Source organism: Lissotriton vulgaris, chromosome 7, assembly GCF_964263255.1.
Source record: "Lissotriton vulgaris chromosome 7, aLisVul1.2, whole genome shotgun sequence".
Classification (NCBI taxonomy): Eukaryota; Metazoa; Chordata; class Amphibia; order Caudata; family Salamandridae; genus Lissotriton; species Lissotriton vulgaris.
Window position 1 is genome coordinate 314,048,009 of NC_141695.1, and position 23,383 is coordinate 314,071,391.

The 23,383-nt window shown below is 47.6% G+C and overlaps 1 protein-coding gene across 1 annotated transcript in view; it reads left to right on the forward strand.

Moving 5' to 3' along the window:
• The first annotated feature begins 1,316 nt into the window (after nt 1-1,316).
• LOC147701456 (chaperone Ric-8A) overlaps nt 1,317-23,383 on the forward strand; it is a 348,728-nt gene continuing 326,661 nt past the window's right edge. Inside the window, exon 1 of the mRNA XM_086930133.1 lies at nt 1,317-1,537. Coding sequence (XP_086786259.1) covers nt 1,451-1,537 — 87 coding nt within the window. The 5' untranslated portion in view covers nt 1,317-1,450. The remainder of the gene's footprint in view (nt 1,538-23,383) is intronic.

Here is a 23,383-nt window from a genome sequence, read left to right on the forward strand (position 1 = left end):
CAAATCGAATTGATGGAATTAAAAGTTGGATTGTGGAAAGCTTATTTGGTATGCTTTCAAGCCGATAATGAAAAAGTACCCCAAAGCATTGTGTGCATTAAACACCTTGCATACTTTACCATACAAATATTTGGGGGAAAATATACGTTCAGTATACAGCTTTAATGCTGGATCATTAGTGTGGGCTATGCCCTCCAAACCATAAACTTCTGTTTACAGGCCTGAACAAAAGCAGTATCATCCCTCAGGGTGGCAAATGTCTTAAAAGAGTGACTAAATGTCCAAATAACATGACTCCGCCTTTAACTGGGAGTTTAAAAGTGGACGGGTCCAGTGAGGAACATAATGTATACTTTTTGGAGATTACTCCACAATTATCGTGCTTTATTCATTCATGAAGAAGGATGTGTAATACGTGTGTGCACTCCATAACTACTAAATGTATGTGTGTTCCATTGCTGCCATGTCCCTTGCATCTCCTGCCCTCCCCTCCTTCTTTTCCTATATCCCTCCCACCAGTGCTTAGTTGTGCAGGTGGTTTCCGGTGCTCGGCACCAGCACTTAATTGTCAGCACCGGCTCTATTGACAGTCCGCCACATTGTGACACTGTCTAATTTTGAAATTAGCACACCCACAGTGTATAATTAATCAGTATACATTAAAAAAATACCTGTCGCTCACCCCATTATTATAGCCGTGGGTGGCCTGTAATAGTCTGAATTGTCACACAAGCTAGTAGTTGTGTTGGTACTGTCATTGGCAGCGTTGGCAGGGGGCAGTGGGTCGTGCAGGCTGCAGTGGCCTCCCGAGAAGGGCCCTGGCCCCTACTTTTTTTTATTATTATAAATTAAGCACTATACCTCCAACACCCTTTCCCCGCTGCCACTTGGTAGTGCTTAGAATGTTGAGAATGTTTGTGTGGGTTTCCGACCGTTGCTTTCTAAATAACGGTCTCCATTTGAAGAGAATAAAGGAGCACATTTTTTTCTTACCCACTTTTACCTGCTTGCCGCTCTTTTGCTACAGTCAGCTCTTATCGTCACCACTGAATCGTTATCCATCCCTTGTATTTACATTAGAAATATGTATCTGAATACTCACGCCGATCAAGCACATTGCAACCGGTTGAATGTCAGTCTTCCTCCTCCCTCTGGTTGTAGAATACTATATAATAAACTCCTGCTCCGCCTCCCGAAGGTGGTCGCCCTCTCTGCTCTCTGTGAGCCTTCCTAATCTCGCCCCGCCCCGTTCCCGCCTCTCTCACTTCCCCTTCACCGCCCCCTCGTCCCCCCTCCTCCCCCTCTGACGTCACGCACTGTAAGTGAATGAGCTCTGAACAGGGCGGCTGCAGTAGCTGAGCTCGGGCACAGCCTCTGAACAGCCCCGTGCTCCCTGCCCTCCGCCGCCACCGGGCACACCGTTCACCCGAGGACCCCTGACCCTCATCCCATGATGGACCTGGGACTCATCCTGGACCAGCTGGAGTCGGGTGACCAGGAGCTGGTGCAGAAGGCCCTGCTGGAGTACAACACCGAGGTAGGAGGCGGCTCTGGAGGGAGGAGAGGTAGGGGCCGTGTGGGGGGCAAAGGTGCGAGTGAAACAAAGGAGGAAGGAGTATGAAGGAGGGAGTCCTAGTCTGCGACGAAGGAGGGAAGAGTTAGAGTGTCTATCGGGAAGAGGAGCAAGTCTCAGTGTGAGGAAGATAAGGAGGGGGCGGGCTGGTGCTGTGTGTGGTAAATATAGGAAGCTGCCTCGGGGTGTATGAGGAAGAAGATGGGCAGTGGAACTGAGAGTGAAGCTCTGCATGATTTGGAGGAAAGCGTGAGGCGGTCCTGTCAGTGCCCCGTGTATCCTCGCATATCTCCAGTGACTGTCACTTATCCCTGTGTGCTCTGACTGGCCACATTGCCTGTCTCTAACACTTCTTCCAGCCTTGTGTCTGTCTGAAGATCTGGTATCCACCACTCCTGCCCGTGGGCCTGTCATTTACTAACGTATGTGTCTGCGTCACTGTTCTCGTGCCGTAGTAGTGTCTGATGCTGCCCATGGTTTGTCTCACGTGCACCCTAGTTAGTGCCTTGCTCTGCCTCCTGTTGGTCTTCTATCCAGCTCCAGGATTCCCTTCCGGGGATAGTGCGCTAAACATATACAGATACCACCTCTGCCTACAGTTACCCCCGTGTCTCTCCCGGATTTGCATGTTGTTTAACGTATATGTAGTGTATGTCAGCCTCGGTTTTCAGTGTGTCTGAATCTGCTCGACGCAGTGTTACCTGCATTTGCTTCAGTGTCTGTGTGCCCTCAGAGTGCCTGCATGTCACTGTGTATATTTCTCTACCACCTGTTTGCTTGTCTTTTCATCCCTGGGTCTGCCCAACTTCCTTTCCCCTCCGCCTTCTGTCTGTCTGTCTATACTCAATGTACCTGAATTTACCCACGTCCCTGGTGCGTCCCACAATGTACCTGCACTTAGCACATTGTCTTTCTCTGCCATCCATGTACTCTGCCACCTCCTTTCCACCTGTCCTTTCCACCTTTGTTTTTCTGTGTCCCCATTTCCTTATCGTGTAGCCCACTGTGTGTCTCCATTCTCAGTGTGCCATATTATTCCCCAGTGCCTTGCTCTGCCTCTGTTAACCTGCATGTATCCTAGTCTCTATCTCTGCCATCCAAGGGCCTGCTTTTGCCTCACTATTTCTCTGCCGTCTGTCTGTCTGTTTTTCACCTATGTCTCTTTCTGCCCCCTGTTTTCCTATGGTTTACCCTCTGGGCGAACTGCATTAAAAAGTATATGAACTCTAAAGCTGAGCGCAGTAGGGGCGGTGTGAGTGAGTGTGGGGGCGTGGTTAAAGGAGTGACACAAGGGACTTATGTACAAGCCATTTGCGCCACTTTTCATGATGCTCCGGCGGCGCTGAGTGCAGACCAATATCTACGAAGCCATGCAAATCTGTTTTGCAAAGCTTTTCATGACCTTGTAGATATGGTTGATGTCAGGAATTGCAGCACAAGTTGCTGCGTTGCCCTATACAGAATCATGGAGGCGTTCCATGGGCGCTGCAGTGGGTGTTTTCACGCAACACCCATGAATTTTGACTCGTTCCCAGATTTGTAAGGATCAGGGTATGGTTCAAAACTATACACTTTCCCAGGTCAGGCCTAACAAGGAAAAATCTGTTTATTTGTCATAGTTTTTTCCTCTTTTTATGTGCACTGCATACATAGAAAGAGGAAAACGCCTCCATGGGTTGTTTTTGTGCAGGAAGGTGTGCCTTCCTGCACAAACACAATCCTGCCAACAATGCAGAAACCTTTGCACCATGATGCAAGAATGCCAACATAGGCACCATATTTTGCGCCAGCTTAAAGGATAGGAATGTACCGTATCTTGTAACAATGGTGCATTCCCGCTCTTTGGATTTGGCGTAGGGCAGCACAGCAAATACACTTGCAGCACTGTCCTACGCCAAACCATTGTAACTGAGGCCCAAAATATTCTGTAACTTTTTTCGGCCTTTCCTCTTCAGGTAACTACACATAAAAAAAAATAACACCATCTTAATTGAAAATTACATGCAAGTTGTTAATCAGTAGGAAATGCCCTATCAGACATTATGAAACCTCTATTAGTTAATGCATTGTACCAGAGAGCCACATAATTGAATCCTGATTGGTGCTGGGGAAAGTAGTGGCATTTGTATATTTAGTGCTACAATGTCCCAGTCGGTGACAGAAAGCACTATGAACATGTAGGTCATTATTTTAAACTTGCATTACTCACAAAATGAGCAAAAAGGTTTAAGATAAAAACAGATTTTAGTAATACCCAGACTATTCATAATGCAATTTTTTTTATAACTGTCTTTTAACCTCTATCATGCTCGTGACGGATCCACTCCGTCACGAACGCGCTGTGCTGGTGACGGAGTGGTTCCGCCACGGTGCGGCCGCCCCGCACACGCTGCAGGAATTCCGTGCCTGCGCAGGCGTTCTATTGAGTGTACGGGGCCGTGACGGAACCACTCAATCACAAACACAGCGTGCTCGTGACGGAGTGGTTCCGTCACGAGCATGCATCGCCGTGAGGACCCCCATAGCGCTGCAGCGGTAATTCCACCGCGGCCAAGGGGTTAAGAGCACACTCTTCGCTGCTTAGCTCAGGGGTTCCCATCCTGGGGTAGCTGCACACCCAGGTGGTGCGAGATAGCACTTCAGGGGGTGCGACAAAGAGGGAAAGTATATTTATATTTGCATCTTCAAATGTGATATTACTTTTGTTGGGGGTGTGAGCCTTAAACATTTCCTTGGGGTGCGGGGCATAGAAAAGGTTGGAAACCACAGGCTTAGCTGGTGCTCCCTTAAATATCTCTAAAAAAGGAAGGGGGGAGGAGCCAAGCTCGACATCGTGATGGCCGCACAGTAGCTCGGCTCTGCCGGCCTCCCTGCCCAAACTCAACTATCCTGTCGCCCATCCTGCCCAAAAAGGATAACATTTTACAGACGAAGGTTTGCTGACACTTACCATCCGTCCTGGTGGATCCGGCGTTCAGTGGGTCCGCAGCGGCGTCCTCCCAGGAAGTGCGGCCTCCGTGGTGTGGAGACTGGGGCCTTGCCTTCAGCGAGTGGCCGGCGAGACGGTGTCGGTGGCGGCCTCGGGTGGAGGATGGAGGCCGGCAGATGCCGTTGTGCGAGAAGGCTGGAGGCAACTGAACGCGCCTGGGACTACCGTCCGGTGTTCCAGAGGTGAGGTGCGGCAAGTTGTGTGTGGGGGCTGCCGTGTTGGTGGCTCCCCCCTTTGTTGCCTTGCCCGGCCATTCCGAACTTCATCGCTCGGTGGCGGAGAGTGACTCCAGCGGAGCGGTGGCGCTGGCGGGTCCCCCTCTTTTGGTGGTTCTCATTTCTGCACCGCGGGTGCTGTTTGTGTGCCTGAGGGGGATCCCGCGGGGCCCTGCTGGTGAGCCCACCCCAGGAGTTGGTTTCGAAGGGACGGCGCTGTACTCACAAAATGGCGGCTGATGCCGTATGCTGTGGAACGCCCCGGGATGCCGATGCTGTGCCTCTGTACTGTGCTGGGGCCTGCACTGGGGAGCGCGAACCCACGATTGGCGACGTCCTACGAGCGCTGAAGATTTGGCAGGTGACCTTGGCCCGGGATCCTTGTGTACAAGACAATGTGGTGACCGCCATTGCTCCCGGGCCGTCCCTCAGAGATGAGGATGGGCCCGAGGTGGTTGCTGACTGTTCCCCGCTACCTGGTGGGGGTAGCGATGCCTCGATACGCAAGCGGGAGGAATTGCTGGTGATCATTGACACTGGTGTACATGACTGCCGTAAACAGCTTTTGCATTACCATCGGCGGAGGAGATCCCATGGGTTGCTTCACAACCTTTTCTCACCGCTTTGTTTTATGCCCACTACATCGACATACATTGTGGCGATAGCTAAGAAAGGACTGGGGTGAGCCCGGTTCTTAATCCGGAGGACTGCTGTTCGGTGCACGGAGTTATGGACTGCCCCAAATTGTGATAATTTGTTGAATCCTTAATATGTATGGCTACCTGAAAACTTGCCAGTTTCGTTTTGGGCCGCGCTAATTGTTTGTATGGGCGGGGGGTGGGGGCCGTGCGCCCTGTTACATGGTATCCTCTCCCCTGGCTTTCTTTTTTCCCTTTTTTTTCCTTTCTTTTTCCCTATATTGTCTCATTCTATATTTCGGGTTCATGTTTAGGGCGACAGGCACGCTGCTGGGGGGGGGGTAGGCCATAGCCTTCTGCAGGGGTGCAGGGTGGGGTGGGTGGATTAGGGTCTATTAGATAGTTACTTGTTTCTATGGCTCTTTTGTGTCCTTTTCTTGGGTCTCCATGACTGTGCGTGATTCCCGCGGGGTGAGTTACTGGGGGGGAGGATTGGGTATTTCTATATAATATGGTACTTTAGAATTTACAGAAGTAGACAATGAAATCGTACTCCTAGAAAATATTTGTGGACTGTATTTAAGCGTGAGCAAATGCTCATGCGAAAATATGTTGAGCATGTACAAGCTTACTTTTTTCCCAACCCTGGAAGAAGTTTTACTTCTGCCCTTGTAGGAAGTAAATGCCCAATCCTTTCTCAGTATGAAAAAATATTAGAGAAGAGTTGGTGGAAAAACCTTACAAATATGCAAGTTAGCATCACACAGACTCAAAAGGGCATTTCATCCCTGGAACTATTGCTTACTGCTTTCTCCAACCCCAGTATGTAGATCTGCGGAAAGGTGGTAAAATAAAGAAATTGCTAGTATTCAAGCCCTACTATGCTATTAGCCCTAGCATAATCAGAGAACCTTCATAATCGGAGCTCTTAATTGTTGCCATAATTTGTCACTGCATTGCACAGCACCAAATGGACAAGTAGATTTTTTTATAGGACAAGTAGATTTATGAAGCAAGCTGTCCTTTGGACAGGTAGATATTTTATTAAATTCCACACCATTAGCGACATTGAGCGCAAAAAATCCTTGGCTACTCATTTTCATACCTTAAAATATCCAAGTGTAGGAGTTGTTTCCTTCTTTGGAAGGCATAAGAAACGTTGACAGAGACTCAATAGCATACCTTAAAATTTTCAAGTTTACATATAAAATTAAAAGCAACTTTATGATATATGCTTTTCCCTTTCAAAAATAGTGGCTGCAGTATTTGCCTCCTCAGATCCCTCCCTATAAAAATACAAAAAAGTGTAAACTGCATTGTGGACTGGTTGGACTTGCCATTGCATGGGAGTTTGGGAACAAAAGCCCATCTCGGGAAAAGCAACCAAAAATTGCAGTGAGCATATTTGCAGTCCAGTTAAGTAGAATCTGTGTTGGTTGTTTGATACTAGGATAAGGTAGCTATAGGAACTTGGTTGTATGGGACCTGAGAGGTACATTGACACAGTTGGTTTAAAACACCCTCTATTGTCCCTATATCCTATAGCCTATAGCTGTTAGCAGGCTTTTTACACAGGCCATCCATGGTATTCTTGGTCTATGTTCCAAAGTAAGAAAGTCTGTTATCTCTTTGGTGAATTTAGTGGCATCTTTACTTCATAAAGTATGATGGGACTTGTCTTTAAGCCATCCTCTAATTAGGGGACCCCTAATTTCTAGTGAGGGCTATATAATAGGAGGTTGAACAGGGCACTGCTTATAATCTACATAGGAAAAGATTTTCCTGGATCAGCAACAATTTACAGTTTATCAGACCCCACAGAGATGCTTCGTAATTGGCACACGAAATACATTTACTTCTGTATATGATCAGCAGCTCTCTATTGGGCTTGTTTTAAATTTAAGATGCAAACCTAAAAGGGATTCTTAGGATCTAATGCATTTCAGTTTTGATGTTTCCGCATGTGTCCCACATCGGCCATTGCTTGAAAAATTCACATCTAGATATGTAAAACTTTCTGTTGCAACAAATGCTACTCCCTTGATATGAGTTTTTTTTGGGTCTCCCTTTCTTGCACATCATGGTAAATGTTTTCTTTAAATTGATTTTCAAATCCTTGTCCTCTATATACGTGGTGAAACCGTCGATCAAGATCTGGAGGCCATTACTGGTGCTAGAGACCAAGGCAGCATTATCTTGAGTATAGGAGTACTGGTGTTAGACTTTGACCGACTTTTGAGGCGTCTGCATTGATCTTCTTCAAGAACTAATGTACCCCGTTAATATATAATGTGAAACAAAGGGGGGCAAGGCCGCACGTTACTGGATTCCTCAGGTGATTTTAAAACGGGGTGTTACTGCTCCCCTTTACCCACATCACACCCTTGATGTTAGCTGTGCATGTAGCTGTGACAAAAAAGTCACAATCTCAATAGGGGCCCCCATATTAGCCAGCGTCTGCCACAGCTTGGTGTGATTATAAGATCAAACGCGCTGCTCATATCAGCAAAACATAGGTGGATGTGACCCTCTTTCGTCAGGGTGTATTTGATGATGAGAAGATGGAGATTGATACATTGCTCAATAGTGCCCGCATCCCATCTAAAACTATATTGGACAACTGTTAGAATATGGTTGTCTACCACTTAGGATTCCAGCTTGTCTGGTAGGACTCTGCCCTTTAATTTAGCTGTGGAGTCTAGGAGGAATATTGGGCGATAATACTGTGTATTGCCACCTCTCCTCCTTTTTTAAAGATTGGGAATATGATGTTTTCTGTCCAAGATAAGGGCAGATATCTTCTGGCTGCCGGGTTGCACACATTCGTCAGTATAGGTGCCCATAGGTTACTGCATGATTTAAATGTGTCGCTGGGACCCCATCAGGGCCTGATGCCTTTGCAGCAGCAAACTTTTCGAAGGAGGAGGTAGTAACCTCTTCTAAACTATTGGGTTTTAGATGTGATGGTCCTACTTAGCATATTGCTCCAGGTGTAACATCCAGGCCATGATTTTCTGTGTTAAAAATTTCCTCCATAGTGGCTCAACCAGTCGAGCTATTAGACTGGTGCCTCTACCTGGGGAGCTGATAATTTTTTTTAAAGGGCTGGTTGATTGTTTTCCCAAAATAAGTAACGTTTATTGTTTCAGCGGCCTGTTTCCAATTTGCCCACTGTTCCTTCTATAGATCTGCCCTTCTTTTCCTTTACTGTTTTCTTATAAGCGAGTCTCATATTTAAAATCTCCTCCTTGTTCTGGGCCGAAATGATAGGTCTCCCTTGTAGTGGATCGGTTCCCTTGTGAACTTTGGGGATGAGATAGAATGTTGGCAACTTAGGGTGAATATTCAATAAGAACTTATTTTCATCCTTGGTAATTAAACCTTCCCGTGTCCATTTATTTAGATCTTTTTTATATTGTTCATTCGCTTTGTGGACTGCTGCTCCATTAGAGATTTCGTAACATTCTATATCATTTAGGTGCCTAAAACCTTCCTCTCTGTACATTTTTTTTGTCCCACAGGACAATATTGCCCCCTTTGTCTGCCGGGTTTATCACTATCGAGTCATTGTTCTTTAGTTTGGTCATCAATTGAAAGTATTGTTTCTCTTTGTTTCCAGTTTTAAATTTACTTGTGCACGTTTTTTTATAGAGAGATTTTAATTCATCCACTACCCTGTCATGAAAGACATCCACTGCGTCCCTGGACATTATTGGGACGAACGTTGACGGCGCTTTGAAAGGACTGTTACCCCCCTCTCCTCCTGAGATATTTTCTTCTTGTAGGAGATCTTGCGTGTTGGGGGTCATTTCATTTGATTCTTCAGTTCTCAAGTTGCGTAATTTCCTTAGCAAGGGAATTTCTCTTACTGCAAGGCCCACCGTTTCCTGATTCAGTTGTGGTGTCTTACGTTGTTCAGTTATGTCAGGTTTTTTGATAGCAAAATATTTAGTCAATTTTAATTTTCTGATGAATTTGTACACATCTACTCTTGTTTTGACAAAGTCGAAGTTACTTTCGGGACAGTAACTTAAGCCCAGGGCTAATAGTTGCTTCTCTGCCTCATTGAGCTCAATTTTAGTAAGATTCACGATTGTTTGGTCAGTATTGGTGTTCTTTTTTTACTTGTTCCGATTGCGTCTTTTCTGCTGCCAGTTTCCGCGCCCTCTTGTTGCTTTGTCTGCGTTTGCGGCGGCTCCTGTTACTTTCAGTGTTTGAACATTTTGTTTCTGAAGATGCATTGCTTTGAGGCGCTGGAGGGCCCAGTAGTGCAAGTGGCCCCGGAAGATGGCTTGGATTAAGGCTGAGAGCAGCCCGACAATGCAGGCCAGCTGCCTGAGGGAGGTTTGTGACTGAGTCAGAGTCCTCCGGCTCTCGTGATGAATTTTCATCAACTTGCGGGAGGGAAGGCTGAGGGAGAATGCTACAGAGTCGATCAGGAAACCTAAAAAGATGACCTTCTGCGCAGGCACCAAGGCGGACTTGGTTTCGTTGATCACAAAGCCCAAACCCTGCAGGAGGTTCACTGCTGACTGGAGTTGAACCGCCAAAGTTCTGGGGCACTGCGCCATCAGAAGAATATCGTCGAGGTAGACGATGAGTCGAACTCCCCGACGCCCAAAGGCGTTCCATGACCTGCCAGAGTACCTTGGTGAAGCACCAAGGGGCAGACGACAGGCCGAACCAAAGAGGGTGAACTCGAAGGCCTTGTCCTTCCAAAAAAGTGAAGGAAACGCCTGTGAGGCGGAAAAATGGGAATTGCCAAATGGGCGTCTTTGAGGTCGAGGCACTCATCTGGTTTGTCCACCAGGAATATGTTGCTGTTAAAACCTCTGGGATGAGGGAAAGTTTCCGCAATAGCCCCTTTTTCTAAGATGCTGAGCATTTCGGACCCTTTTTCTAAGATGCTGAGCATTTCGGACCCTCATCAGGACTGGTTGATTTAGGAAGTGCTTCGAACTGCCTTCGCGGAAATGCGGACGGACGCGATGATCTAATCAGCGCCCATACAGCACGGCTGATTGACACGGCCCGCTGCAATACTGACCTCCCCGGCATATACTTACCGAAGTACGGCTTACTCACAGGGCCGACACGAACGCTGAATTTTGCAGCGAGCTCTACCCAGCAGCGAAGACACCAATCAATCGGTAACCTACCAAGCTGCCTCAAGCCTTCCCATTCTACTTGGTTACAAGGATTCAAATCCTCCAGGATCCTTCGAAGCACTTCCTAAATCAGACAACCAGTCCTGATGAGGATCCGAAATGCTCTGGATCGAAACGCTGTCGACCCAACAGCCTGACTAATAGGCTCACTTCTCCTTAGTGGCTTTAGACTTGAACCAAAATTAATTGTGCCCACTGTGATATCACAATGTCACATGCGCCGTTCTAGCCACTCACTGTAAATTGTCTGCACCTTATGCACAGTGCGCCGACTACGCTGTTTTTCTTTCACTTGCGTCGCCACCTGCACTATTTATTCACGTTTGTTGCACCAAGTTCCATGTGGTTGTCAATACATTCTATGCAGTGCTGTTCCTAACTGTGTATATCCGACCTTGAAATGAATGTTACCACATAAAGATGAATAATTACCTTTTGACATAAAAAAATGAGTAATCTCCTTCTTGCCCACCCAAGTAATGCTATGTGCATGCTATGTATAATTGTCTATTGACTTTCACCTTTCAGGACATTGTGTTCTAGTTGTACCTTGCCTACCCAGTCCTGACTTGGTCTATGGGTTATACTCCTGTCTTATCTTTAAGTCTGCATTACCCAGGCATCCCCCGTGATGGAAGTCCAAACCCGGAAAAAACGCCCCAGACGGCCCCCCACACTTAGACGGGAAGAAGGGAGAACACACACCGGATGAGATGGAGGCTTCACCGCCTCAGTCGCCTTGACCTTTGCCGCGCCGACCTCTTGTTGGGTAGAAGTTCCCAAATCTCGCCTGGTCTTGGTAGAGGTCTTGGTTGGAGCGGGCTCTACCTCGTCTGGCCCCGTGGAAAACCAGAGAGTGAAACACTGTCTTAATCAAAGACTGGGCTTTGTCTAACGATGTAAAAGTGTTAACATACCGTCCCAGCTCCTTGATGAAAGGTTCCCCAAAGAAGCTGCCCTGGGCAAACGGGCCCGCTCCTGAATAGGCAAGGTCCCCAAGTTTGGGGTATATCTTAACACCTTGGCTGCTAGAGGTTTTCCCCTCCTGTGCTGCATATGCATGATCCCCATTGTTCATGACGAGCTCAGCTCGTCATAAGCACACGACTAGTGTACTGCATGACGAGCTGAGCTCGTCATGAGCAGCGATGGGGTTAATGAGGAGAGACCTTCGGCGCTCAGTAGACAGGGCGCAGTTGGCATTTCTAAGGAAAACCACCACCCTCTGTGCCCAAGAGGAGAGGTGATCAGGGTAAATAATGGAATCTGAGGATTTCGCCTCCTCAGCCATGTCTAACATTTTTGTGACAGGGCCCAAAGCATCCAACAGCTTATCTTGGCAAGCCCGCCAAGACCCGTCTTTACCCTTTTTAGGGTCCTTCACAAACTTCTGTAAGAAGGTGGCCTTGCGGGGATCTATATCTGGGGTGGCCGCTACCTTCCCCTCCAGGGACAGACGAGGGCACTCCGTCCGGAGGCAATTACGAGCTCCCGTTTCCAACGGTCGCCGAATACGGCTGGCCACATATTCGGCTACTTTCTCTGAAGGGGCCCAGTCCGATGACCGAGGGTGTAGAATGTCATCGGGGTTCAACATATCAGCACATGGGGGACTGGGTGTCAGCCTACACTTTCGGCAAGCAGAGACTGCGTTGAAATAGGGCTATTGCCCAGGACCCCACAGCCCAGGTGCAAGAAAAATATTAATGGGCAGTCTGCCTAACAGAAGTGGGCCCTTGGAATTTTAAAAATTCCAACCGAACAGATTTCCCAGGAGCATATAACAAAAAAACGGCCTATTACTGACCCCTTTGTGAGCAATGGCTGACTACAGACGCGAGGAGCACGGGCGATGAAAGGGGCATGCACAGAGAAAATTCCTGCCTAATGGCAGAGTACAGACCCAAGCGGGGGTGAGAGGCAGATCAAGGCTACAACGCGGCGCTGCTCGGTGGCTGAGCCGAATGTCACTGAAGGCAATACAACAAATCTGAATGTAGGTGCACACAGTCATAAGAGTGACATAAACAACCAGCTATCTCGGAGATAATAAGTCAATAAAATAGTCTCAAAATAAGTTAAAACCAAAAACATTCCCTGAGAGAAAAGGAAGGCACTTATCTGGCTGCAAGCCGCAAAAAAAGAGGGGGAGTAGAGGCTGACCGAGAACTATGCGGTGTCTGAAGCCCTGTGATTGGTGATTTCCCACTCTGTACATGATCTACGTACTGTATTCCATTCCCTATGATTTATGGAAATGTTAGTTTTTTACCAGTTCTTTAAAATGGCTGCTTGTTCATAAAGTGGAGAAAGTAAACCATAATCCTTACATCCGGTTCTGACATAGAATTAATAAAACTCTTCGTGCATTGTCACTTCTCAAAATGATAGTAGAGTGTGCTCTCTTTCAACCACTGGAGTGAACTTCAACTCATAACTACAGCTATGGCAGTAGGACTTCTAATGGACCACTACTGAACAGAACAGATTACACTGCAATAATAGACACAGCAGTCTCAGTAAATATTTTCTGTTGAATAAACATATTCCTTCCTTTGGAAAATATCTAGACCCAGCAGAGCCACGGTTTGCTAAGATTCAGTACAGAAATTTCAGATTTGGTATTTTACCTCTAGCAAGGTTTACAGCCAATTAGGCTAATCACATGGAGTTGTTGCAGTATGTTGTTACTGTGATAATCAAAGTGAAATGATGGCCCACGTCATGGTGTTCGATCCAAAAATCAGGATGGAATGGATTATTGTGGTTTTCTAGAATATGAGTATTACTGGTCATTTGGTTGTCTTAAGAATTTCATGTTCTAGTACTCACCTGCTAGTGGTTAGATCCGTCTCAGATTTTAAGTGGCCTGGAAAATTAGAATGAACTACTGTACAATAAATACTGCTCAGACAGTTCACGGAATAAATATTGTTTTGTACACTCTGATCAATTATTATTTTTTACTATGATTTAGAGGTTTATGAGGGTTTTAGATACATCAGTCTACTATGTTCAAAAACATTGCTGCTTCCAACTGATGGCTGTATTTGTACAAATACTTCATACATTTATTATTTATCAGATATTTGTTCATTTTAATAGACATTTTTTTCTTTTACCCTTTGTGATTAGATGCATCGTATCTGGTATGTAATTCTGATTTTCTGTACAGATTTTTTTTTCTCTCAATGTAAATTCTTATATTTTAAACACTGTTGATGGATAGGTCTAGCCAAAACAAACAATGGTGATGACCATAGTAAAAAGTGTCTTCTAAACCTTAAAATAATGTTGTATATGTGTGACGCAATGCACCTACAAATGTGTGCATATGAACATAGTCATAGACCAAAATCACTTAGTTCAAAGGACTATAGGCATGAATACGTTTACCCAGTTCCTGCTGGTTTGTGCCAAATGCCTTCCAGTATTACAGCTTTATCAAATGTTGCTTGTACCGTGTTTAAAACAAATGTGTGCATGCTTTCTGAAGGCAAGTCCTGAAATCAATGAAACCTAACAATGTAATTCTTTAGTTTCGTTTCTCTGTTTATATAAAAAAAATCCACCTGGCATTCTTATCTGTGTTGGCACAACTAATCACACCAACACTTCTGCTCATCACTAGTGGAGGGAGGAATGAAGAGAATGTGTGACAAAGCAGGAAAGAGGGAAGAGGAAGGAGGGTTGAATAATTTGGAGTATGTCCTAAATTGGCCAGATGCAGGTCTGTGTTAAGACAGCATAATTTGTCCATTTTAATCAACACTTGTTTTGTGAGATGGAGGGCTGATCAGTGACGGATGGAGATAAACAATGAGTGAGGAATGAGGAGTGAGGGATTAGAAATGAGGAACGATAAAAGAGGAGTGAACAAAGAAGAATGATGGATGAAAATGCCCTAAAGGTGATGCTATATAGTACAGGCTGGAGCTCTGCTGGTTCAGATCTAGCTACGGTTGTGATAGATAGAGGCGGGGTAATGGGAATTGAAAGTGACGAAATCGGTTGAATAAAGGTTAGGCTACTATGCAGAACAGCAACATGTTTCAGTTTGCTAGAAACTAATCCAGAAAAGAGGGGATTAGCTAATAACAGATTAGAACGTTTAAGAGTCTTATTAGTTTTACACAGCTCATGAACACAAAGTGACAGCTCCTCTCTTTCACTGTAAGCTTGCAGGAGATTACCTAGTCATATGTGTGAGGACTGTGGATGATTGTGAGGTGGATGGTGCAACAGTGAGAATTTCATTACAGGACCAAAGGCTACCATTATGTATTATTCCTTAATGCCACTCCAAATAGCAAGTCGTAGTTTATTGCTTGGTATTTCATAATTCATGTTTGTAATATCATTACTATATTTGTTTGCGTACTGTTGCGTTCCAATTTATGGAACCTAGCTGTGCCGTCTACTTGGGGCTGTTTATTAGTTTGCCATAGAGTGAAGTTTTTCCAGTAGTGATGCTGGGGTCACATAGCGGTTGCTTGGTACTTATGGGTACTCACCCTCTTGGTCTGTTGGTGCCATGCCTTGCGGGCAGGCTAGGCCGACTACTAACCCCGATAAAGAGCAGGCTGACTTCCGCTCTTCTTCCCCCGTGGGGCCAGCTACGCTGAGGTGGTCTGTGAGGGCCTTGGCGCTACTGTGGGCCTGGGGTAGGTTCCCAGTGCATTTAACAAGCACAATGGGCCACGTTTTACTCTACCACGGCCCCTGCACTGGGTCAGTGTAACTGGCATCTGGATTCCCTTGTAGCTTTGGAAGGCGCATTCACCCAACGCATCTCACGCAACAAGGCATCGGGTTGAAGGGGGGCGTGGCCTGAGCGTCAATGGCGGCGGTCCCCCTAAACGCTCGGCTCCGAGACAGAGCCTGCTTTAATCCTGTTCACGGAGGGTTCCAGGCGCCCCAGCCTCCCTAAATCGAAGAATGCCAGCGGGGCCGACACACCCGACCTGAGGCTGATCACGGCGGACCCCAGGAACGGCTGGTGACAGAGGTATGGGGGTCCGTGGAGAGAGCGGAGCGGTGCACAAGATGGCGCCCACTCCAGCTTCGTAGTCCCAGGTCGGATCGCGACCCGGAGCGGCGGCCGACTCCGGACCGACCCAAACCCCTACTCCGCCCGCTGGGAAAGCGGAGCTGCGGCCTTGAACCGAATCGACCACAGAACGCTACGCGATAGGCGTAGAGAAGTCCGCCGGGACGGAACTCGCTCCACCAGCATCACGGGGCCCTGGAGGGAGGAGGACGATCAGAGAAGGGCTGTGCGGCGGTGAGTGGTGCACGCACCCACAATGGGTCATACCAGGCGCCCTTGAGAGCGGAAAAGTGCGGTCCCCCCCTCCCAAGGCTAACAGAGGCACCGGGAGCTGAACCTTCGAACCTGGACGGCCTTACAGGTGGCGGCCAGACCCAGAGGAATTTTCAGAGACCAGCGCTAGCTGGGGAAGCTAACTGTTCGGGTGGGGAGCGCTGCCCATCGACGGCACCAGCTCTTCACCTTCCCCCCCCCCTGCTGAGTGGTGCCGGGAGTTATAAGGAGCACCCGCTGGACGGGCGACATCACTGGGCCCCCTGCGAGGCCCCATCGAGCCCCGACTGGCAGCGAGCTCACTCTTGGAGGTTTGTGGGGGGGACCTCTCTTCCCCCTCCCCCGGCTGGACACCTCCTAGACCCCAGCTGGCAGAAACGACGACGATGGGGAAACCGAGAGGCCCTAAAGGTGGTGCCCAGGCCTCAGACACGGAGGCCACCGACAAAGAGGACAAGATGGAGCCGGAGAAGGCAGGGGGCCCCCAACTGCAACAGCAGTTCGATAGAATTCTGGAAGCGATTGCGGACACACGATCAGCCCTCCAGCAAGACATCGCACAGGTGGCGACAAGTCTGGGCCTTCTACGAGCTGCTCACGGAAAACTCTCAGATAGGGTTAAGGACGTGGAATGCTCGATTGGGGCCTTAGAGCCCGCGCAAAAGACCATGGCCGCCACTATGAAAGATGCTTTGACCCGCATCAGTGACCTGAAGAGACGGGCGGAGGACGCGGAAGGGCGCAATAGGAGAAACAACATCCGCGTGGTGGGCCTTCCAGAGAAAATCGAAAAGGGCGACATGGTAGCCTACCTAGAGGATTGGCTCCGGACTGTGGTGGCGCCTGAAGGGCTCTCCCCTTTTTACACCTTGGAACGAGCCCACAGGGTGCCGGCCAGGCCACCGCAGCAGGGCCGTCCCCCACGTCCGGTGGTGGCACGACTGCTACACTTTCGGGACCGGGATCATCTCCTAAATGCCGCCCGGCAAAACGGACCATATCAGGTGGAGAATAGCCAAGTAAACATTTTCCCGGACTACACTTATGAAACACAACGGAAGCGCACCTCCTTCCTGGCGGTCAAACGGGAGCTGCGGAGCGAGGGCATCCAATATTATCTGCTGTTCCCGACGAAACTCCGTATTATCCTGGACGACACGACCAAATTCTTTGACAATCCGGATGAGGTCTGCAGCTGGCTTGAACTGTATCGAGCGGGTAAGGATGGCTTTGGGTCATCTTTCCAATCTACATCGGAAGCAGGTCGTCAACGAAGATCGAAGAGAATCCGGAATCGCCGCGGTAGGACGGGCAGACCCTCGACTGCGGAGACGGCGACGGAGAGACAAGGGGTGCTGGAACTGGTCTCCAACTTATCTGGCTCCCAGGGTGGGCCGACTGTAGAGGACTCGGAGACAGGTGGTGGTGGGCCTCTACCGGACACGGAGGACTCAGAAACGGACAGTGTACATCTGCCTGTGATAACCCCGGATTTGGCGGAGGGCCTGCTGGATGCTCAGGAATGATCCCGGGTGAGATGTTTCCAATTGCGGAAGAAGATGGCGGGTGCGGGGAGGTCCGTCGAGGGCGGAATTGGTCATTGATGAAGGGAGTGTATTGGGGTGGCACCTTTCCCCAGGTCTACAATGAGGGTGGGCTCGATTATGCCTCGGTAGTGCAGAGGCGTGGGGTCCTCCCAATTGGCGCCCAGCCCCCACCTAGCCCTTAAGGCATGCCTGCGGTGACTACCGTCAGGTTAGTTGGGAGGGAAGGGATTTTGAAGGGTAAGGTTTGGATGGGGACTGGATGGTACCATTTGGGACCTGTTCCTGGGGGGTGGGGTAGTCATAGGGGATTGGGGGGAGTTTTGTTTATGTTGTGGGGGTCGATTGCCATTGGTGTGGATTTCATTGATAACTTGATTATGCTTGAGCACTGTCGGGGGAAACGGAACAGGACATTATGGGACAATGGCTGATATAACTAACATAAAATGCATCACTTGGAATGTGCGGGCCTGCACACCATGTCCAGACGCCACAAGGTCCATGGGCAGCTGGGGAGAGTACCTTGAGGTATCAATTGGCGAGGCGACAACAGAATGAGAAGGCGTTAGAGGCGGCGCAGGAATGGGAAACGTTGGTGCAGGCCCTGCGTGATTACAACACCTCCAGTGAATCAGATAGCGATGAAGATGTTCAACTTGCGACACAATAGCTTTGTTTCACCATGCTTTCCTTTATTGGTGAGATGGGTTTCCAACCGCAAGCTCTTGACATATGCACCAGCACACCAATGGCGGGGTGGGGGGGTGGGTGGCGAATAGAGACGGGGAAATAGAGGTAATCTTTTACCATGTTGGCAGCTATTGTCATATTATTTTCCCTCTCTGGGTCATCTGGGGGGGTGGGATTAGTTGGGTGGGGTTAAACGGTTTTGTTATGGTTGTTTAGAAAAGCAGATGTAGACCTTGCATTCATTTAGGCCGTAACCGAGTGGTTGACAGGTTGTCCTACATGAGACCATCGCAAGCGCCGCCCAGCCCCCGGGATGTGGGCTGAATGGCTGTGTAACTGGAATATTCACCTATGGGATCTCGCAACCTGCATCGCTGCTGTTAAAACATTCCGGTACTGGCTTGTAACTTGTACAAATTCCTGCAATAAAAATATATTTAAAAAAAAAAAAAAAAAAAAAGGCATCGGGTTGAAATTGAAGAGTTGCGATTGAAAAAAAGCGCTGGGCAATGGCCCAGTGCACAGCGTCCCATCATCTTTGTTTGGGTTTGAGCAAAATGCAACCTGATTCATTCAAGAGCTTATTGATATACCGGCCCCTCGGGAATTCATCCCAAAGGGCATCAAATTTAGCCAACTATATCACTCCATTCTACATCGCCTCAAAAAAGTTCTCACTTATTGGTGATCTAAACTTACATCTTGATGACCCTTCCATTCCCTTTTGCTCTAATTTGTTAGATGATCTGATGGCCCTAAATTTGACCTTAGTCAATACTGGGCCTACACATAAAGCGGGCCATCTGCTCGACCCCATTATCTCCAATATCAACGAGCTACAATGGCATAACACCACTCCCATTTGTTGGTCTGACCATCATTTAATAAAATTCAGCATAAATCTCCCACCTACCTCCACTATGCAATCTGACTTTCCAGCTACATCCAGGAAAAACTGGAAGCTACTGGACTTGGCAAAACTAAATTCAGCACTCCATGAAAACCCTCTTAGAAACGGTCACAACATGGACAGCCTAGCGGTAGCTGCTCACAAATGGCTCAGCGACGCCGCTGACCATTGTTTACCCACCCCTCATATCAAAGGAAATAGACACCGCCACACTGCCCCATGGTTCAATGACTTTTTAAAAACTGAAAAATCGAAATGCAAGGCACTTGAACGTCAATGGCGAAAAGACTACGCCCCTGACGCAAAAAAGACCTACCATGAAGCCAGGAATTTATATCATATTACCTGCGCAAAAGCACGAGCCTCATTCGTTTCTAATACTATCACGGAAGCAACAAATGAGCCGAAAACTTTGTTCAATATAGTCAAAGAACTAGCAGGCGCACAAACCACAGCCTCGGCTCCCTCACTTTTTTTTTACTTGGAACATGCTCCCTCCTGTGGAAATACCCTGGAAGCCTGGCCCCCCATCTCGGTAGATATACTGAAAACCATTTTTAAGAACATCAAGTCCGGCTCCCCCAGGGATCCGATTCCGATTAAAATAATTAAACAACTGGACGATCGCTCCCTGGAAATCATCGTAGATACGCTTAACTCCTCGTTTTAACTTTCTACAGTTCCGACCCTCTGGAAACACGCCATGATAACGCCATTGCTAAAAAAGCCCACAGCAAATCCGGAAAGTCCAGCCAACTACAGACCCATATCCCTGCCTTCTCCAAATGCTTGGAGAGACACGTCCACTCGGTCCTATCCACCTTTGCCGAAGAAAACTCGCTTTTGCACCCCTCACAATCGGGTTTTCGGGCTTGTTTCTCGAAAGAAACCACCCTTCTAGGAGTTACGGAACACATCCGGAATCTCCTCGATAAAGGTCAGACGGTCGCGCTCGTGCTTTTAGATCTGAGCGCGGCCTTTGACACCATATCCCACGAAACTCTCATCAAGGCGTTATACAGAAATGGTGTCCGTGGAAAAGCGCTTGACTGGATTCGATCCTTCCTGGCGGAACGGACCTTCCAAATAACATCCTCACTGGCCTGTTCCGACACCCTCAATGCCCCCCACGGCGTGCCACAGGGATCTATATTGAGTCCCCTGTTTTTTAATCTTTACCTCAGACCCCTAGCTGACTTAGCCGAAAAATCTGGACTTACCCTCATGACCTACGCCGACGATTCCCAAATTATATTCTCCCTATCTGAATCCTGTCCGACATCCCCATCTCTCCTCAAATCAGGGCTTCAAAACATCCTTAATTGGATGACAAGAAACCAATTAAAGCTCAATGGAGACTAGACAGAGATTCTTCTCTTAGGAAAACGTCAAGATCTTTGGAATCCTTCACTCTGGCCTAACCAGATGGGTAATTTTCCTACCCCAGTGACTCAAGTTCGTAATCTGGGAGTCATCTTGGATAGCTCCCTCTCCATGAGCCAACAGGCCAACAAAGTTGTCGGCCTATGCCTTACCATCATCAAATGGCTGAGGAAAATCATTTGGATGCTGCCCTCTTCCACTCAAAAGACCGTAGTCAATGCCCTCATAACATCACGGCTTGACTACGGCAACATTCTGTACCTTGGCTCAAACAAAGCCGTAGTCAGTCGACTACAACTTGTCCAGAACGCTGCAGTCCGACTACTGTGCAGAATCCCTAAAAATTCCGGAGTCTCGAGCTACCGTCGGGAACTCCACTGGCTCAGGGTAGAAAGCGGAATCCGTTTTAAAGCCCTGAACTACATGTTCAGAATCAAAGCTGGTACTGCACCCAAATACCTTCTAGCTCTGGCTCACCCCTATAGTCCCAAGCGTAATCTTCGCTCGCAATCAGCTGCCAACTTCTGTGTACCAAGATTTAAATAGGCAAGAATGGGAGGCAGATCGTTTGCCCAACTTTGACCATCCCGCTGGAACGCACTCCCTCCCTTCATTCGAAAGGAGGAAAACCATGTCAGGTTCAGAAGGCACGTCAAGAGCTGGCTATTCGAACAATAACAAGAATAGCCAGTAAATTCTCCTGACATCCTTATGCTGTGTCTCGGCGCCGGGAAACCCTTTTTGGGTAGCTGTAGCGCCTTACAAATTAAAAAAATAAAATAAATAAAAATAAAGAGGCCGCAAGGAGACAGTGCAATGTTACTGTGAAAGTTGCAGTGCTTCCACGATCAGCTGTGGTAATCCAAATCTTATTGCTCTTCCCCCGGTGCCTTTTTAAGGCGGTGAATTAACTCTCAAAGCATCAAACTTAAAATATTGCCTTTATTTATAATCTAATTATAATTTGCTCCCTTATCTACCAGCCTAAATATAATTAGACTCTCCCCTAGTATAAGATAATGTTACTATGATTATTGAGGAAGCACTCATTCTTAAGAACTACTCCTCAATATTATTCTAACCACTGGAGAATAGGAGAGAGAGCCCTAAGATTTCTCAGGCAAAGGTTAGCAAGAACCTAATAAAGAAAATTGATCCAGCATGAGATGCGTACCTGCGTATGTGAGACCCTTGATCTGGTCATGGCCAAAATACATTTCTGGGTTCAGATAATGAGTAGACTGCGGGTCTATCTCAGGGGGAGACTCAGAGTACAGAGAAAAAGAGGTAAGAGAAGGAGAAAATCAAAACATATTGAGAGAGGAGTTATACCCCCCCTAGAAATTGGGAGGTCCAAGCACCTCAAAAAAGGACAGGAGGTCCAAGCACCTCGAAAAGAATGAGAGGTCTAAGCACCTCGAAGAGGATGGGTGTCCTATGCGGCACATATATGAAAAGTGTCCAATGAGGCACAACAGAATCAGGTGCCTTCAGCAGCATTCAGGAAACTGAGGTGGGAGAGGATAAACAAGAGAGTGAAAGTCCCTTAGATGAATAAGTAGTAGACCTTACCCAAGAGGACTTTGATGAGGATGACCTCTTTAACGAGGACAAAACCTCTTCTACTTCCAAAGGAGTAGTCAAAGACCCATTAGGGGAGGAAATGTTCTCTCTGCATAACACTGAACACCCCAGGAGTGCCTAGTGGTGGCCCCTGGACCATGTGGGCAAATTCATCAAATGGTGGATTTGGAACACACTTGAGAAAGAGGCGCATAATATTCTAAAGGCCGAATGTTCAAGGCCTGTAATTCATGGGAAAGTTTGCCTGATCCCTAACCTATACCCAAAGCTCTTTAAGCTAGATAGGGGCCCAAGGAAGGGGCTTGTGAGATCTCTTAAGCTGATCAGACCCGCTTCCTTGATGTTTTGAGACCCTAAGCAAGGTTCATCGAAAGGACAGAGGAGGCACATGTTAAGGAGCTCCCATTAGACATAAACCTCCTCAGAGATTTGGAGTCAAAGGGCTTTGCTCCTTACTGGGAACGCCAATGCTGGCCTCAGTAGCGACAGGCGTAGAGTAGTCGTCATGAAAATGATTTCCAAACTCGGAGCCCTGGCTAAGAGAGAACTTTCTGAGAATCTCTAAGGCCTCCTGTTCAGAGAGGACGGTTAAGTCTCTGGGCAAGTACGTAGCCACCTTTACTGCCCTCGACAAGGCGCTATCTAACATGCGTAGGGTTTTCAGCACAGGTGTTTTTGGACGGGCCGGCAGAAGGAGACTTTCTGCTGGCTGATGTTCCCAGTTCACAAACTTCCGACCAAGAGGGTTTGGCAGAGGATATCAAGCTGGAGGATCCACTTCCTTCTATCCCCAAAGAGGACATCTGCATTGTGCAAGGGGGAACAGGTCATCAAGGCTCAACCAGTTACGAGAGAGAGTACATTGATTTCACAGTCATCTTCTTTCATAGGAAGAGTGAGAGGTCGCTTCACACTTTTTTCCCTCACCCGTGAAGCAATAAGGCAAGACTCTTGGGTGTTAGAGACTGTCCAGGGTTTCAAGATAGATTTCCTGATTGAACCTTCTTAAGATGTTTCCCCAAGAGAATTAGCTTTGACCACAGATCAGCAGAGAGTGGTGAAAGAAGAGGTAAAAAGTATGTTGCAAAAAGATGCCATTATAGAAGTTCCCTCAGTACACAAAAGTTTTGTAAGTACACTCTTCTTAGTGGAGAAGAAAGACAAGGGGTGGGAGCATGTAATAAACGTATGAGATCTAAACAGGTTCCTTGTATACAGACATTTCAAGATGGAAGGGATCCATCTCATGAGGGATATGTTACTAGAGAAGGATTGGTTGGTAAAATTGAACCTAAAAGATACCCACTTTCAATGGCCAGGGAAGGTCCACGCTATACCCATTTCACCTGGCAGGGCCGTCTTT